Here is an 18794-nt window from a genome sequence, read left to right on the forward strand (position 1 = left end):
TATTACTTAACCCAGGTGGGACATGCAGGAGATGTTCAGAGCTCTACTTACATGAATAAGTAAGTGAGTCCTGCCTGGTCATCTAGAAATGAGTGTACCCATAAGCCAGACAGCCAGTACTCTTCAAATCAGATTAAGCTCTATGACTACTGATCTGCCTTGGACTGAAATGGGCTGGAACACACTGGCCAATAAGCCTTTGGCTGCTCATAAGTACTCTGTGCCAGTGCATGTACTGTATGTATGTGTGCAGTTTGTGTGTGTTGATGACTCAAGACCTGAGGTCAGATCAAAATAGAAATCAGTGTCTTTATACTTTGTGTATCCACATAGTCTTCCTCATCTTATTTTCTCAGTGATTCTATGAATCATTTGATCTTTAAAACTTAGGGAAAAACAGAAAAATAACAACAATTTACTAAACCCGAAGGTGACGTCTTCAAATGTCTTGTTTTCTTTGACCATATTTAACCCAGAGAAATTCAGCTGATATAAGACAAAGAAGCAATAAATCCTCACATTTAAGGAAATGTCACATGGAACACATGGAAAGAGGCTTGAATGATTCATAAATTATCAAAAGAGTTTTGAGTAATTGACTGATTAATAATCAACAACTTGTTTAAGGTCTTCCTGCTATACCCATATACATAATTAAAACAGGGTCAGGCGTAGTTTAAATGTGTTTTAAATTATTTCTTCACTACATCGTTAGAGGGAAGGAAAAGGTTTCCATAACCTCCAACCGCCTGGTGTTGGAGGACTTTGAGTTTTGGATCAGGCAGGATCAGGACAGGAATTTTACAGTTGCTTTTGCAGAAACGTGTAAGGTCATGACGCAAGGCTTTACTGTACGTAATGTACAAACAAACTTCAAAAGTAAAAGGATTTAATTACAGGAGGTATGAAAGTTATGATTATGGGCTTTCCCTGTGATCTCAATATTGTATAAAGAGTGAGTATCTCTTTGTACAAAGTAGAAGGTTGCATGAAGGTATATGTGGCAGTATTACAAGGGATGCACGCATACACATACACACAACACGCAGTGAATCCAGATGCCAGAGATGACACCATTAAACCAGGCACCACCTGCCAGGTTTAAGTCTTCCGTCTGTCTAACACACCTGGCTGCCATCGAACACATCGCTCCCTTTGGTGCCATCACTCTCTACGCCCTCTCTGACCTTTTCCCTCTCACTTTCACATCTGAACCCATCTCTCTTTCTCTGTTTATTTCTACAACACTCTTTCTGCCTACCACTCTTCACTGTATGTTTTATCCCTCCATCTGTCTCATTTGCACCCTGCCCTCTGCTTCACCCAGCCTCTTTGTTTAATTTTTCCTTCCTTAGCAATTTGCACTGCATCTTTGTTTAACATAATATATTGTTTAGCCTGTACCACTCGACACAGTATGAATGACAGCAGGGAGACTGAGAATACCAAGTGCAAACCGCATACACACATACTGTATACAAAGCCCAAATTCATTCACTCACCCAGTGACACACTCTAAATTACAAAACTTACAAACACATGCACATCGGCACACATCTCCATGTTGACATACACAGTATACACACTCTTAGGTTTAGAGCCAGCTGTATGTGAGCATGCTGGTCCTCTAATCTGTGGCTTGCTTGGGGCTTCTTCCAAAGTCCCATGACCTAAAAAGGCCAAGCCTGACTGGGCTGGAACAGTAACACCCTACACTTAGCCACATGGCGCTAGCTAGCCCACACCCTGCTAAACACAGCCAGATGTGCAGGGACTGGCAGCGTGGTACAATGTCACTGCATTCTCCTGCAGCCAAATGGACTCAAATCTCTGCTCTGGACATGGTTTAAGATCAGTTCAATGCATAACCATACATTTTAACCTTCCCCTTAGAGTACATTTATTGTTTAATCCTGGGAATAGCACAATTATTTCTTAAGTCACTTATGCTAAAACACTAAAAAAGCAGTGACTAGATTTCTGTGATATTTATTTTACCAGAGCCTGAAATTGAAATGAGTCAACAGCTTCAGCTAAAAACAGGATGTCTTTAATAAGAATGGCTGAATCCTGCCAAATTCTGCTGATCATGTGGCAGCAAATGTAACATATTATGGTCCAATTAACCCCAGTCTATCTCTCAGCTATCATCTTCAGAGGACACAGTCAACAACAGATGGTTTTCAGACCTCAAGGTCCCAACACACATATACTTCTCTCCTCCCTCTGTCAGCTCTGCAGTCCCCATCTGATGCTCATAGGGGTGAGATAAGGGGATATGAGCAGGGGAGGAAAAAATGGCATAAAGTTGAAAAGAGCGAGAGAAGAGCGTGCACAACCAAAAACAAAAAAGAAGCAGCTATCCAAAATGTGTAAGAACATGTCTGGCAAAGCATATAGTACATAGACAAAAACAAGCTCCAAATGACTTCATTATGAGGCAACACAATTTACCATGCGCAAGACTTGTGTCCATGTGTGTATTTATCTACGCGTTTTTGGATGCACATCATTACAGTGTTTAGAGGTTGTAGCTGAGTGCTGCTTGAATGTGTGTGTCTACAGTCTATGTTGTTTACAGGCTGCACTGTGCTAAATGAGGTGTTTCCCTGAAAAACGGTAAAGTTCAACAACTGTAGGATGACATAAACTGTCTTGGAGAAAATCTGTATGCGTTGGACAGGTTTGAGTGCGCATGTGTGTGTGTGTGTGTGTGTGTGTGCATGTACTTCTGTGTGTTTTGGCAGGGTGACTGTGTCCCTTTGGCACAGCCGTAACGGCACCCACCGAGTGAAAGGGAGGAACCAATGTGAAAGAGGGAGACAGAGCAACGCAAGAGGAGTAAACAAATGTCACTCAGCCACTGATCACTGTGATCTGAAAAGGTCAGACTAACTAGCCAAGCTCAGAGCTCCCAGCTGACACATCCATTGTCACCAACTGGCCAAGGAGAACAAGTGGAGCACAGAGACACCTTTCTATTAACTGGAGCAGGTCATTAGACACAAATAATTGCCTTGGTGCCAGTGTTCTAAGATTGAGAATCCCTTCCCTTTCCTTTCTCTCTCTCCCTCTCATTGCTTTTCTCACACCCGGGGCATTGAATTTATTTCATATTGTTAAGAAGAAGAGTAGATTTACTATAGCAGTTCTAACTATTGCACTTGTACAGTACATGTCACCAAAAACTCAGAAATTGTAATTCCATAATGTGTATTAAAGCTTTACTGTTAAAGGTGGTACATGAGACTTGAAGCTGGTCATTGGAATTGTTTCTTCTTTTTTTTTTTGTGTGTGTGTGGCCTTTACTGATACAATTAAACATTACATGGGATCTAATTCATACAATGTTGTCATGGTTACTGTAATATTGTCAAAGGCTAAAATCCTAACCCAATTTAATGTAAAAACCTATAAAATGTGTATTTACTCTCTTGTATGGTGAAAAGTTAAAAGTAAAAAAAAAATTACAGAATTTTTTGATTTGATTTTCCAGTCTTTCCAATATATAAAACTCTGTTATCTTTGTGTGTTGTGTTGCCATCGCCTAGTTAGCATCTTAAAACTTTTTCAAACCTCTCTGTGAGTCTGACTTCAGCATTTAAATGGAGAAATCTAGATTTGTATTGGTTACAAAGTAAAGAGAAAAAGTTTTCTGTCTGACAAGACCACTAAAAGGCATTACCAACCTAAAGCCTGACAGAATATCAATGCTCTACATCAATCTGCACCCTGTGTGATGAAATGGTTTTAACTTATCTTTTACACTTATTGGAATGACAATGTGAAGTGATAAACATGACTGGCGAGACGATGTGTTGATCATGACAGACAGACAGACAGACAGACAGACAGACAGACAGACAGACAGACAGACAGACAGACAGACAGACAGACAGACAGACAGACAGACACAAAAAAACCCAACAATAACACTGGGTCATTGAGTTCTCATTCTCCCACGGATTTCAGGCACCTGAAAATATGAAAACTCACCATCAAAGGTCTTGTACTGTCCAGTGAGTAAGGTCTGTAAGGATCGTCCAGCGTCTTTGAGAAGTGTCTCTATCTCCCTGCGGCTTTGCGAGGCCAAGTTGTCCTCCATGCCGCTGGTACAGCAGGTGTACCCCTGGGGACAGATGCGCAGGTGTTCCCCTGTAGCAGGACGACACGTGGAGACAGAGGAGGAGAAAGCATTGGGGGAAGGTGAGGAAAAGGAGAAAAATAGGAAAGAGGGAGGGGAGGGGAGGGGGGAGACAGGAAACGCCACATTAGCATTAACAGGTCCCATCAATTCAAGCAGCACTCAACAAAACAGAGATGAATAGTTCTTCACGTCTGTTTAAAATGCTCCACAGTGAACATGAACATGACAGGCTGAATTAGCTGCAGTGGCTGTTTATACAGCCTTAAACCCAGCCTGTTGGCAGTCAAGGAGGCAGGGCTGCATTTGCTTGCCCGCCTGATTACCTGGCAAGATGTGGAGAGCTCTGTGGCAATGGGAGCATTGGAGCAGGAGTACAGCATCGGCTCCCATACAATTTTAATGAGAGCTCCTGACACGCATGCCTGTCCATGCATTACAAACATGTACACGCACACGCGCACAGAAACCGCATAAACTCAAAACCCAGTGTGCGTCTCGGTGTTAGCGTGTGCATGAGCCATAGGAGAGAATTTAAACAAGGTTTTTCAAAGTTGTTTAAAACTGCAGTCAAGCTGCAGCTGAAATCAGATCAAATTATGTAAGAATGAAATTCCATCATCCACATCAATGCAACCGAGCTCGAGGCAAACAAAATTTGTGGGTGACATTCATTTACAGGTGAAGGGAGCGGATAATGTTTGATGCATGGCTTCGACTTGCAATATGTATACATACTATATGTATTTATCTTTTCTTTTTTTTTCCCATCTGAAGAATCCTTCCCACTGTCACTTTTTCCAAACACAAGAATATGAATCCAAAGTGAAAAGAGCACATACAGTATGCAGTATGCAGTATGTGTATTGCAAGAGTAGTGTGCAGCACACTGATATGGAGACTTCCAACTTTTAGATTACTCTGTCACACTTCTACCACAAAGACACAGAAGATGATAGAAATATTTTTTTTCCTTGCCGGAAATTTAAATTCAATGAAGCATCTAATTTACCTATATATACACTGGATAAAACCACACAGACACATTTCAAATATGCTATAGCGTAAATGCAGATAGGTTGGCATAACTTTTTCAGCTGCTCCTCTTTTGCTGCGTGTGTGTTTTTGTTTATTGGGAGGATTAATAAATATTTAATTTATTTGCAAACACAGAGCTTGCAGTTGTCTATATGATGAGTCACTCTGGGCCTGTTTGGAAACACCTTTTCTCCACTGGATTTCATATGGACGTCTGGCGCATCCCTGCATAATAGAACACACACACATTGTTCATCTGTGTAGTAGTTTTAGTATCCTCTATCTGTCCATCACATCAAAATTTAATCAAAGATGAAGACTTGATGCACTTTAATTATTAAAACCTCAACCTTTTGTTACTAAAGATACTTTCAAACGCACAAAAAGTGGAAAGATGTTGCTGGATGTACATTTCTATTGTGATTCTTAAGGGAGCAGTGGACTTACAGGTTAAAATAAGGTGATAACAATAACAGTAGCTACTTGTTATTGGCCAGTCCAGAGTCTGTATAACAAGCTAGCAGCTATGTTTTCATTTGATATTAATGAGCCACTGGTTGTACTTTGTCTAGAGCAATAGCAGTTTGTAGTATTTTTTATTCTGATTGTGTAACTGCTTCTCTGAGAGAGGCACCTAACTGAATCTCATTGGATCCACCTGCCCACCCAAAGGCCCTACGGTGACAAGCATTAAGTGCTAACTGCCTCTGCGCAATTCCCACCTCCCCAGCTATTCCTCTCCAGTTCCTCTCTTTCCTGCTTAAGGGCTCTCTGAGATCCTCCTGCGTGGCCTCTTATTGTAGAGTATATTATACACACAGGGATCCATATGTTCACACACACACACACAACCACAAACCATGTTATTACTTATTTCTTTTTATTTTATCATTATAATAAATTGAAATGTGTGCATTTGCTTTGGATTACTTTTTAAAAATGGAAAATTGCGTTGTTTTTCTAATCATTGTTATTATTGTGCTGTGTTGCAAGATGGTTTCTAGACAATTGCCTTTAGCGTTTAAATGGCACAGATTAGCTTCCTCTAAACCAATCAGCGCAGGATATTAAAATAATCCATAATTTTTTCAAATTAAAAAAATAAAATAAAGCACAATGCTGTTACATTAATACAACATGAACAGTAACACATCCCAGGAACTTTGTCCCCATTCTATCCTTTGTTAACAGGCTGAAGTCTAATACTTAGTCTGATACTAAGCCTGTTTGAAATATTTAATTAATAACAGAGGTATAAACACACTAGTACAGGATTAATGATTTAATGTCCCCCAGGCTGTTATTAGCATGCACCTGGCCGAGCTTTAACTGAAGGCAAGTCTATGGACACAGTGCTGCCATCGATAACATCGATCCCGCCATCCGTTTCATCGTCAGGCCTTCTGCGTGCACTGGCTCAACATTTACAAGCCGTCATTTCACCTTCATTTACTGTATTTATTGCCAGAGTTAATCACGCTGTATCCCCCCAGCCTGTTCGTGCATTAAGCTGTGTTTTACACTCAACGTGTGTATGACAAGAATCCATACCCTTCACTGATTATGTGTCAACCAAGTTTCTGTAACTGTCCTTTAAGTACCTCATCCAAGGCAGCTCTGAAGTGGAGCAATTAAAGGCAATTTCTCTCTCTCAACACCAAAGTGGAGAGCAGGCTCCCCTGTTTGGAGAGAGGAAGTTGACACTGAGCCGCTCTCAGCTCCCTCTCACTGGTCGTAATGTGACTCACGCCCAAGCACCAAGGGGAAGAGTTTGGGCCTGGAGAAGGGCGCATGTGCTTGTGCGTGTGAGTCTGTAAGATTTGTGCGTGTCAGTGAGAGGAAAAATCAATTGAATGAGAAGATGAGGAAGTGAAGAAGCCAGCACAAAGAAATAGAGAAGAAGAAAGAAGGTGGGAGGGGTGCATGGAAGGGTAAGAAAGAAGATTGATAGAGGAATAGTATACAGTACTATCAGGGGTCAGCTGCAATCTGTCAGCCCCTGGGACGGCCATTTAAATGCTTGGACTGGTTTTAGTGTGTGTGTGTGTGTATGTGTGTGCATGTGTGTGTATTATGGGCCTGTGGCCATTTCTTCCAGTGCAATCTGCTAGCCGACTGCCATTTGAAGGACATCTGTGTAAAGAACACAATACACACACACAAATAGTAGGAGGTGTGAGGTTTCCAGATGCTGCCAAGCAGAAACAGCCTCCATTTTAATATATGGAAAACAATGTGGCGTTTTTCAGTGCGCACACACACAAACACAAACAGCTCAGTTCAGTTTATAACACATACTCATAGACCTGGACACACACTGGCTAAGCAGCAGGAAAGGTCACCTGTAGCACAGCATTATGTTTCCAGTTGGCTAACCTAATAGTCGGCTAATGTTACAAACAGAGCGGTCGCTTCCATTTGACTCAGTAAACTGAAGTAAGCCCGTGTGTGTGTGTGTAAAGCTGCGTGTGTCTATTTGGGTGAGATTGACAGTAAGCCACGCTCAATCAAAGTGTAAAGGGAATGTATCCTTAACACCACACACACCACACACATCTCTATCTCCCTCTCTCACAGAGACACACAGCCAGGGGGGGATACTAGAGTAATCAGCAGAGGAGGGCAGCTCAATCTGGAGAAGAGCCGTGTTGGTGGGAGGCTCCAACAGTGGCAGCTCCACGGCCAAACGCGGAGAGGGAGGCTAGCACTAATGCCTGAGATGCCCAATTTTCTGTGCTTGTAATACCAGACATATCCCATTTTCTGTACTTAACACATAGCTAAAAAAACATGTTTTCATTACATATCACAAGACCACTCCTCATACAGTAGAGATTTACCCTCGCAATAACCAATTTCCAGCCTGTTCTCGCCATTTCCTGCCTCTATTGTTCCCCCAGTCTGAATAAACTTCATGGAATGCACGATAGACTTGAGAAATACGGTCATAATAACAACAATAACACGGTTCATGTCCCGCAAGAGAGGGTGAATTGCAGCGTTTAAACTGATTGCGCCGCTGGTTCACAAAGATGAAACAAAATCGCACATAATTAAGATCTGTTTGAAATGATCTATTCAAATATATTTAAATTGACAGAGTAGGTATTCTGCATTAATCAACCACCTTCTGCGAAGCCAATCAGCACAGAGGTAGCAGGCCAATTATTTGGCCTCTTCTAAAATTAGGCACATGCATAAACTACCCACCCACACAAACATTAGTTGATGCGTGAGGGGAAAATTAGGGAAAACTGACTCACTTTAACCCCCACACTAGTCCTCCATCACTTCTTTCCCCTTCTTCTTTTGACAAATACGGCTGCTAAATGGTGAGCAATTCCCTTACCATTAGCTTATCATGGTTCACCAGGGAGGAAAGGTCCTATTAAACAGCAATCTGGGAAGGCAGAATAAGGTCGTGCACGCTGTGATAAAGCATGGGAGAGACTGACAGTCAGGGGCTTTTAGAGACGGTGGGAAAACGGCGAGAGAGGAGAGGGAAACAGGAAATTAAGAATGACTAAAAGCCAAAGTGTCTCCGTCATTTGTCTGGAAGTCTGTGAACAAAACAGAAGAAGTCAAAAATTCTGCTCTTGTCCGGTTAGGTCACCGTCATGTTGTGACTACTCTGTGTGTTTTTGTTTCTTCCTCGTCCATGGATACTGAAAAGATGCAAAAACACACAAAAAAAGGGGAATAAAATAAACAGTGGTCTCCCACAGAGTCATGCAAGGCCACTGTAGCAATTTATTTCACAGCTGTGGCAAGTTTTGATTCTATATTTGCTCCACCAATTCAAAATGTATTAACCTGTGTCTGGCATTATACTGTATATAATTTGGGGACTATTCAGTGTGTTCATGGAAGGTTTTAGACATGACCCCAACTGTGCACAGTTTATTCATAATCTGGGCTTCTTTTGTGGTGGACCATTGGGCTGTAGAATATTCTTTTTTTCTTTTTTTTTTTCCATTTGTGTCCGCTGTGGGGTTTGTTTGTTTTGCTTTGTGTACTGTGCATTTAAAACATTTTTTTGTTATGACAACTGGTACCAGCGTGGCACAGCAATCACCACTACTGTACCACTGAAAAAAAGACTTCCTGAATCTTTCCATTTCTTTGAGAAGTTTATGTGTTTTCCCTGGGTTAATTGCTTCCTCCCAACATTTCAAATACTGTTTAAGCAGCTCAGCCTGTGTAAACTATTGGCGTCTGTGAAATCTGCTCTTGCGTTTTCCAACAGCTGTGTAAAAACTGTTACTTTTTTGGACGGTGCATGACAGCGGGTTGTGATATACCACTAACATTCTCCGACACCCTGTCCAGCTCCTATTGTTAGGATCAAAAATTTGGCACGTTACCAGGGTAGCTGATCCATCTTGATCTTGTTCTGCATTATTCCAATAATCGAGACATCAATCAGTATGAGCACAGGGAGTGTGCATTAAACTCTGACACTTTTTATATGCCTGAGTATGTTCATATTTTATGTATTCAGCACCTAAATGCTGTAGCATGTCATCAAGCCTTGGAGACTTTTGCACAGTGAAAACGAATTAAAGATGCATTATATGTGGACAGTTGGTGAATGTCTAGACTCTCCTTCTGGAGGTCATTTGACAAAATGGCATGACCGTGACCACATAGATGCGCTGACATACATAACTGATGTTTCCTGGTAATAGCTGCCATTGCATAACTGACACTGTTTCAAACCAATGTGTGTGTGTGTGTGTGTGTGTGTGTGTGTGTGTGTGTGCGCGCACATGCTGTGAGATCTGAGAGATTAGCAGCTTAATACAGTCATTGGTGAGAGTGTGTGTATGCCTGTGTGTGTATGTGTCCACAGTTAGGCGGATTATTGCCAGTGCCAAGGAAAACACCCGTGGAACACCAGGAATCGCACACATGCGCACACACCCTCACACACACACACTTGAACAGTGGATTAGGGTTAAACAGATGAAAAACAACAGGGGCGACTTGGCAGCGGAGCTTGACGTGGCTGATCCACCAACTGTACATGCTAAAATTTCACATACCCGCCAGACAAATGCTCATCACATACAACACCAACAATATGGTCTCTGTCCTCCTGCTGCATGGCTGTTTGCGGCCAGTCTGTCTGTTTATGTGTCTGTTGTTGTCCTTTTGAACTTTCACAGACACACAAAAGACACAGTTTTAACCTACACCCTAGTCACTCACCACTGTGGTAACATGGTCCAAGCGGAGAGTCACATACAGTATAGCCAGGCCACGCAACACATTAAAGGGATAGTTCACCCAAAACTCAAATTTCACTCATTGTCTACTCACCCTCATGTCGACTAAGAGCTGGGAGAATTTTCAGAGTCCTCCGTGCCTCCTCGGAGTTACGGGGGGTCCACGCAGCAGTATTTGCCGATATAATGGTTGTGAATGGTGCTCACTTTTCTTCGTCAAAAAAGACACACCAAAAAACATCCAAATATCTCCATACTGCTCGTCTGTAATGTCCCTCTTGTATTGAAGCCCCGACATGAGAAATTGTTCCGAAAAAAATTAAATAAGTCTAGATTTTAAGCTAGTTTGTAGCGAAAGCTCCCAGTGTCTCAGTTCACTGCTCTTCCTGTGTCAGTGCAAATCTCACGTGATTTGCACTGACCGGCGGAACAATTTCTCATGTCGGGGCTTCAATACAAGAGGGACATTACAGACGAGCAGTATGGAGGTATTTGGATGTTTTTTGGTGTGTCTTTTTGGACGAAGAAAAGTGAGCACCATTCACAACCATTATATCGACAAATACTGCTGCATGGACCCCCCGTAACTCCGAGGAGGCACGGAGGACTCTGAAAATTCTCCCAGCCCTTAGTCGACATGAGGGTGAGTAGATAATGAGTGAAATTTGAATTTTGGGTGAACTATCCCTTTAATAACATATCACTAGTGAGGCTGGCTGATCTTTCAAGCTGCTCTTTTCTCATTCATACTGGCTACCTGCACTTTTGGCGATCCAGACAGCTATTCATCAGCACAGGTAGCAATAGACCCCTGAATCACCACTCTGTATTACCATGCTAAACGGGAACGCTTTCTCTCACTTGACTTGAATCAGACTCATCTTATTAGGCTGGGAAAAAGTCTGACCAACTCTTCATTTTAACTACGAGAGAGAGGAACAGCTAAATGGATAATGTGATAATGTAATGATGTGGGCAGCAAGAGTTGATTACTGGGTTCGAGTTAAATAGCTCTGGCTGTGATTAACTCAGTGGTCAGCTTGTGTTAACAAATGGGCTGGACAGAAAGGAGTGGAGTATTGAACGGAAGCAGGGTATAGCAAAGGGCAGGATGGGATTGACCAAGATAAGACAGGGTGTTGTCTTTTGCCCATATGTTTGTGAACAAGTGAAAAAGAAAGTGAACATAATATCCTGCTGACAGCATTTTCATAATTACTCAGGCTATTGCACCATTCTGTTGCCCTGTCCCAAAGGAAAAGTAAAACTGTGTGTTACTGTTACTTTAAAAAGAGCTTATGCAATTGTGCACAGCTCTTTATTAAGTCAGATTGAAAAGCCTTATTATATGCCTCTAAAAGTAAAAACAGCTTCAGCATGAGGCATTGAGACCTGCATGTGAATAAAAATCATTATGGATCAGGTCCCTGTTTCTCTGATAGTTTATATTGTCTCCCATAGCAACAGATGTGAAGCAGATGCTGGAGCGGCAGGCTTGAGAACAACAGCGATAGTGTCATTGTTTACAGACGAAAATGGATTAGGGATGGCAACTTCTCCTGTTACATGAGAGGGAGAAAGAATGTGAATGGGTGAGAAAGATGGACACACTAAACTGAGATTGTATTTTGTTTTAAGGCACACAGGTGGAGGAAATTGCCTTATGTGAATGTTAAGCCCAGTGGCCCGGGCCGGCAACATTTGTTCTGGGTCGGACAGAACCTGTGGGATTCCAATCCTGTTGCAGCCCTCTAATGGGAGCTGTGATTTATAAGGAACATGATGGATTACAACAGGTTTTGTAATTAAGTTGCTATAGCCCCGCGAAACATGCTCGACTGCCCACTCCTACACGCACACACACAACACACACGAGCACATTTGCTCTTTTGTCCCGTTCTCACTCTCCCCGAGTGTTGATTTTTCTGTTGCTCTCTCCTGTTCACACACACACAAACACACACACACACACAAATGCCAGTGGCCAGTGACTAACCAAAGAGCATGGGTGCCAGCTGCATTAAATGGTGGGAGCAGCCTGTCCCCTTCACTTAGTAGGTACAGTCACAGTGCTGTCAAAGAGGCTGTTGTAGGGTTGGAGATTTCCAAACAACTTGCCCGACCATGTCCTGCCTTCCTCTGTGTCTTCAACACTCTTTATCCTTTCAAAGCTTTTTTTCCACTGTGTGTGTGTGTGTGTGTGTGTGTGTATGTGTTAACTGAGATTACACTGGAATGACCGGGAATTCAGCAGAATGTCATTTGCTTAGATCTTACAAGAATAACAAACCCAACGGTACAGTACAGACACATACTGCCCCAGCTACACCCTATCCATCCTTACAGACAGGCCTTAACATGAGCTCCTTTGTGTGTTGACTGACTTGCTGAATCTCAGTGTATGTGTGTGTGTGTGTATGGAGAAAAATAAGGGAGGCAAGCAATGGGTACAAAGTCAGTGAAAGAGTTATACACCCTATTGATGTGTATCTTGACCGTAAGCCATGCTGTATCATTGGCCATCTCAAAATAAAAGCAGTAACTAAAGGGTACAGAGAGCTGACCTCATTTCTGTGTCTGGAGGAATGTGTGTGTTGTTGTGGTATGTGTACGTGTGTGTGTATATGTGTGTGTGTGTGTGTGTGTGTGTGGGGGTGAGTTTTCCACTGATGATCTAGAAAAGGACTTTGACAGGAAGCGTCAGCAGTAACAGACAGAACATCCTGTCACTTGATGCAGACGACAGAAGGATTACTCTTCTGCCTCCTGTGTAAACGGAAGAAGTTTTGAAAGTTCACAAAATCTCTTAAAAGCTATAGCAGGCACTCTGCTATCAGACAGTTTTGCTGGCTTTAAAAATCCATAAAGAATAGACTTTTTCACATTCGACTTTCCTTAACTACAACAATTCTGTTTTTTGTTTGTTTTTTTGTTCATGAATAGCTCAGCAAAAACTAAGCTAAATGCGTATGAAAAAAAAAATGTTGGTCATACCAACATTACTAGGTGATAATATGTATAATATAGTATAATATAAAAATAAATATTGTTATTATAACATAATACTATTTCATACTATATACTTACAATACTAATGTGAAACAATAAATCAGACTTAACAAGAGCTAACCTGCAGTGATTCATCCAACCAAAGCATCTGCACCGTGGATCAAACTTAATTATGACAGACAGGTACCAAGCACCACAGTGAGATTATTGCATTATACACAACCTGATCTCTATCATCCATTTATCAAATAACCTGATGTTATACAACAAGAAACCAGCCAGAAACATGAACACACCGTCAAACTATGCTGTCTTCCTGAAACCATGATGAGTTTTTTTTTTTCCACCCTTCCAGAAAACTCTTCATGTTGTGCCAGACAGGGCCACCCAAGGTCACCCCCTGGCTCTGCCACTGGCTAGACAGGCAGGCAAAGAGAGGGACGGCTCATACATTACACTGTATATATGTGCCTGTGCCGACATGCAGGCATTAGTGCTTGTGGGGCTTATGAGGGAGCTCATGGCTTGACTCCTACACACCTGCAAAGCTTCCCTCTGTGGCAGGCCTGTCTCCTGATGGTGAAAGAACAAACAAAGCAGCCAGTCCCCCTCTGCTCGCTGGCGCTCAGAGGTGGAGAAGCTGACAGATAGAAGCTGACCTGCTGTTGTCAGGGCCTGTCAAAGCAACAAGAGCTAGAACACATTCAGCCAGGACTGAGTCAGAGGCAGAGACACAGAGGGTGGTGGGTGATGCTGCTGAGAGAGATGTACGCAGGAGAAAATGGGGAAGGTGAGCACATGGGAGGGATCAAAGAAAAAAAAAAAACTGGGGCGATGTGAAAGAAAAGCAGAGATAATGAAAAGTTTGAAGAAAAGAACCAAAGATAAAAAGAAGCAAAGTAAACTAATAAAGATAGAGAGCAAACACGAGGTAGGAAAAGAAAGAAATGAGAAAGGAGAGCGGTAGATGAATGACTTCCTGGGGAATTTCAACTATTGTTGTTAAAAATGTGTCAAATATTTGATTGATCAATAAATGCAATGGAGAATAAATCCACAACACATTGGATATTAAAGTAAAACCAGTGAGAAAAGTGTACAAATGAGTGACACTTTCGGTTTTATCAGTTTATCTCATCAGATTTAATGAAACTGCTGTGTTGTGAGCTCTTGAAATTGCGCAACACACAAAATACGGAGCAGGGAGCTTTGAACAAACCACATTCTTATCTCAACATCTCGAAAGATACACCAAGTGAGAGATTTACTGTCAGTGTCACAATTACGCCCCCATAAAGAGCTAATACAGACTTGTAAATAATAATAATAATAGTAATAATAACACTGATAATCAAATCACTTACACCTCCCACATTTACACGCTGTGAGCTTTTATAGATGCCTCCAGCTTCCACTCCACAGAGGGAATTAAAAGTCTTTTCTCTCACTCTCATTCTTTGGATGGGAATGAATAGAAATTCATTTTTGATAGGACGCAAATGGCATATATGATGGGAACCTTTGAATGTAATTCTTCTGTTTAATCCAGCTCTTTTCTCTCCACTGCCACAGTACAAAGGCCGTCTCAGAAAGCCATCAATCATCAGGCTTTGACCTACAAGAACACGCCCCTGCCACTCCAACCCAACTGTTTTTCAAAGGCAGAGAGAGAGAGAGAGGCTGTCGAATCCTCAATTAGATCGCCTTTAATCCCCAATAATGAGTCAGAGAAGTATTAAATGTGCAGTGATCTGATTATAGATCAGTGCTTGGAGAAAATATGACTGATGCTCTCTGCTTCAGTCATCAGATCAAAGCACAGACAAGCCTCTCAGTACTTCCCTCCATTCACTCATCTCCCCCGCCTCACACTCCCGCCCCCCTTTTTCCTTCCTTCGCCTCTGGCTGGGAATCTGGCCAGGGAATCTGGGCTTCCAAAGAGCAGATCCATACTTGCCCAGATGCTCAAACATTTTTTTTTTTTTAATTCAGGGCTGTGGCCAGATTACAATCTTTACCTTCAGGGGATTTATCTTATCTCTATCATTTTATGTCGTTTGTCTACATTTAGTATCAAGATAAACCGTATCATCATCTGTCATCTTGTGACAGTTCTGGTTTGATGGGAATCGAGTCAAATCTTCTTGGTTAGAGAGGTTGCTTCTGTGTGCGCTCGCAGTGTTTCAGCAGTTTCGCAAAAATAAACAATCGGGCTGAGGTCTGATCAACCAACAAAGCACCCACAGCAGCACTTTAATCAGTGAATCAAAAGACGGAGCCGTGTAACCCAGTGTGCTTGTTCTTGTTAGCTGACAATCAGATGCATTATGACAATGGATGTGGGCTTCAATGATTGTTCTCAAACGATCGCTCATAAGCCTCATAACCAGTGACTCATATTAAAAGCTTGATCTGAAAGAGGGCCTGACATGGGAACTAACGCTGTACAAGGAAAGCCCTGTTTTGTCGATGTTGTGTGTGTGTGAGTGTGTGTGTGTGCATGGCGTGCGTGCCAAGCTGTCTATTTTGAAGTCAGGTCAGGACAGGCTAGCACTTCAGGCCTCTCTTAGTCAATGCAAGTCTGTGAGTCAGTCAAATGTCTTGACAACAGACAGAAAGACACGGCTAACTGACAGCCAGGCAGACAGACCGAAAAGGCAAACAGAAACATGAAAGTCGCACGGAGAACGCGAAGCAAGTAGAAGACGTTTTCTAGTCAACGGCAGACAGGTGGGCAGACAGCGAGCAGAGACAAAGAGGAAGATATCAAGACAAGACATCCACCAGCCAGTGGTTATCAACAGCGCTGTCAGGACGAAGATGAAGATGCTCGGAGAATGTCAGAACTATTAAAGTCTGTGGTTTCTGCCTTCCGCCTCACAACGAGACTTGTTCTATCAGCAAACCACAGTGATGCGGCAGCGCACCCTTCGCCACAGAGGCTCATTTCAGAAACCAGTCCGCCAGCTCATTGTTCTATGTAGGCCACCATCACTGATGTCACACACTTCTCCTGCCTGATGAAAAGCAGTGCTGGCCCTGACCATTTATACATAATGGCAGGAGAAAACCACAACCCACTCCCCCACCAAACCCTCCCAGCTGTGCCTATGCATGTTGTTGGGGGAAAAAAACAGGGCATTTTGGGAAGCTGAGTCATCTCACCTTCAGGATGTTAGTGGTGCACCAAGAGATGACAAAACAAAGATCAGTACTTTGTTTAGTTTAGAGTGTATGTTTTCGCATTTGGGTTTAGCGTTAAAAATAATCTTATTTATGGGAAACACACTAAAATCATGAAACAGAATACAAATCCTTTGGCCGAATCTTTTGCAAAGTATTACCACTCTGTAAATATAAACATACAATGCACTTATCATTACTCTATAACCCCATAAAAAATAGCCATCACTTGATTTTTTGCTTTAGGGTACTTTGGCGACATGCCTATTTAAACAACTTCCAAACTTGTTATACAGATAAACACTTTTGACTTTGATCAGCTTTAGATCTAAAGCTCAGTGTACAAAAATTGGCAGTGGTCCATCTAGTCCTGCAGTTGAGTTATGTTAAGCAAAAAGCTCTCCAAAAGTGATTTATACATTATGCATGCATTTAGCTGTAGCAAAAAATAGATAATAAATAAATAAAACTCATAAAACTAAAGCAAAAGTAAATCAGAGTTTATTTAAGTATCATGAAGTGTTCCTCATGGTAACAAAAGCCCTGTAGTGACAGAGTACTGTATCCTCTGCACTGTTCTCATTGCGCACAGCTGTGCATAAATATTGGCAAGAATAAATGACCTTCTGTTATCACTGTGGGAAACAGCGAAGACTGCACTGAGCCTTCTGTTACATTTACAGGTCAAATTAAACATTAAATCGAATAAAAATGTCCAAAGATGCACTCTTACATACCCATGCATAAAATATACAAATTAAATATGAATGAATTACAGCTTAAATCATAAAATAAAGCAAAGCTTTTGAATATAGTGGCTGGCTGCAATGTTTGCACAGAAGTATTAGTTTTACCAAATGTCCAGTAGCTGTGCTCGCTGGCCTTGCCGGCCTCTTTAGAAATGCTTTTATGGTGGTGTAATAATTTTTGACTGGAACCAACAATAAAGGGCTTTCCTGGAAGAGGACTAGGTCAGACTGAACCACTTGATCTTTGTCAAACAAGGAGATAAAAAACAACATAAAAAGACTTTCACACATTCCACTGCTGGTAGCCAAAACTCCAAATAATACTGAATTTGTCATGGGTTAGCACTTGTTAGCGTGACAGTGCAAGGCTGACTGGTCACACAATGACCCTTCAAGCAGTAGAACAAGCTTAATGATGTAAAAAATCATTAGTTCTCTCACTGCTGACAGGGACAGAGGACAGATTATGTGTGGTTTGAGAATTTATGTTCCGCACAGCACAATCCTAGCATTCTTCACAGATAGATCAGCGAGAAGCACAGCAAATTACTCTTCACCATAGCTGCAAGGGGAATTACATCCAGAAGAGCTTGGGAGTGATGTGCAACTCTGATGCTAAAAGGTCAGACTAGAATGTAACACTCAGGGGAAAGAGGAATGAGATGTGTATTGGACTCCAAGGGCCGCATGAGTTACTTTTTAAACAAAACATTTAAATAGCGCGGGGGCGAAGTTGCTGAAAACTGCAGGGTCACGCTGCAGGTGTGTGTGCACATTACATATTACAGAAAAATGTATGTTATTTGGCTGCGATCTGAACGGTATAGAAGAGCATTTATTTCCCACGACAAAGATACAGAGCCACCAAAGATTTTTCACAGACACACTAGACAACCCTTTAGGCTTTTTAGAAGTGAAGATCTTGGCATATTGCCCGTGTGGGAGCAGCTTTGCTGCAGCGCTCTGACAGGTAAATGCACAAGATGTGTAAAGGAATGTTTGTGTCTTTCACTAGGTACACCTCTGTCTAATCCCCCTTTCAGTGCAGGCCTGAAAGGGGCTTTTCATAGGTTCTTCTTTGAAAGAAAAAAAGAAGAAGAAGAAAAAAAAAGTAAATGCTTGTCAAATCTGCACTCCTGAACTTAGAAGCGCAGCAGTTCTTTGCTTCATCACTTCCTCTTGTCCTCCTCTCTGCTGTTCTCTCGTTCCTTCCTTCTCTCACTCACACTGTCATAACGCTCTATTAATGCCTTTTTTTTCCATCTCACTGCTCTTGTGCCTGTTGACTTCAAAGTTTTAGATGTTTTTGTGCCGTTCGTTGTGATTGATGCTTGGTTTTCTGCCAAGCTATACTTTAAACTTGGGGCTTGAAACACCATATTTTGCTCGTCTTCGTTTTCCTTTATCTGCATTTCTTGTGGGTCTCGTTTCAGTTTTACAAAC

The 18794-nt window shown here is 41.9% G+C and overlaps 1 protein-coding gene across 2 annotated transcripts in view; it reads right to left on the bottom strand.

The window, feature by feature from the left end:
- Window positions 1–18794, bottom strand: part of gpc1b (glypican 1b) — a 62690-nt gene that overhangs the window by 21207 nt on the left and 22689 nt on the right. For both annotated transcript variants that reach the window (XM_085806014.1, XM_085806015.1), the window contains one exon: window positions 3997–4155. In XM_085806014.1, the coding sequence (XP_085662140.1) occupies window positions 3997–4155 (159 nt within the window). The remainder of the gene's footprint in view (window positions 1–3996; window positions 4156–18794) is intronic.

Source organism: Trachurus japonicus, chromosome 17 (genome assembly GCF_045865225.1).
Source record: "Trachurus japonicus isolate A0001 chromosome 17, Traja_1.0".
In the NCBI taxonomy this organism is placed as follows: Eukaryota; Metazoa; Chordata; class Actinopteri; order Carangiformes; family Carangidae; genus Trachurus; species Trachurus japonicus.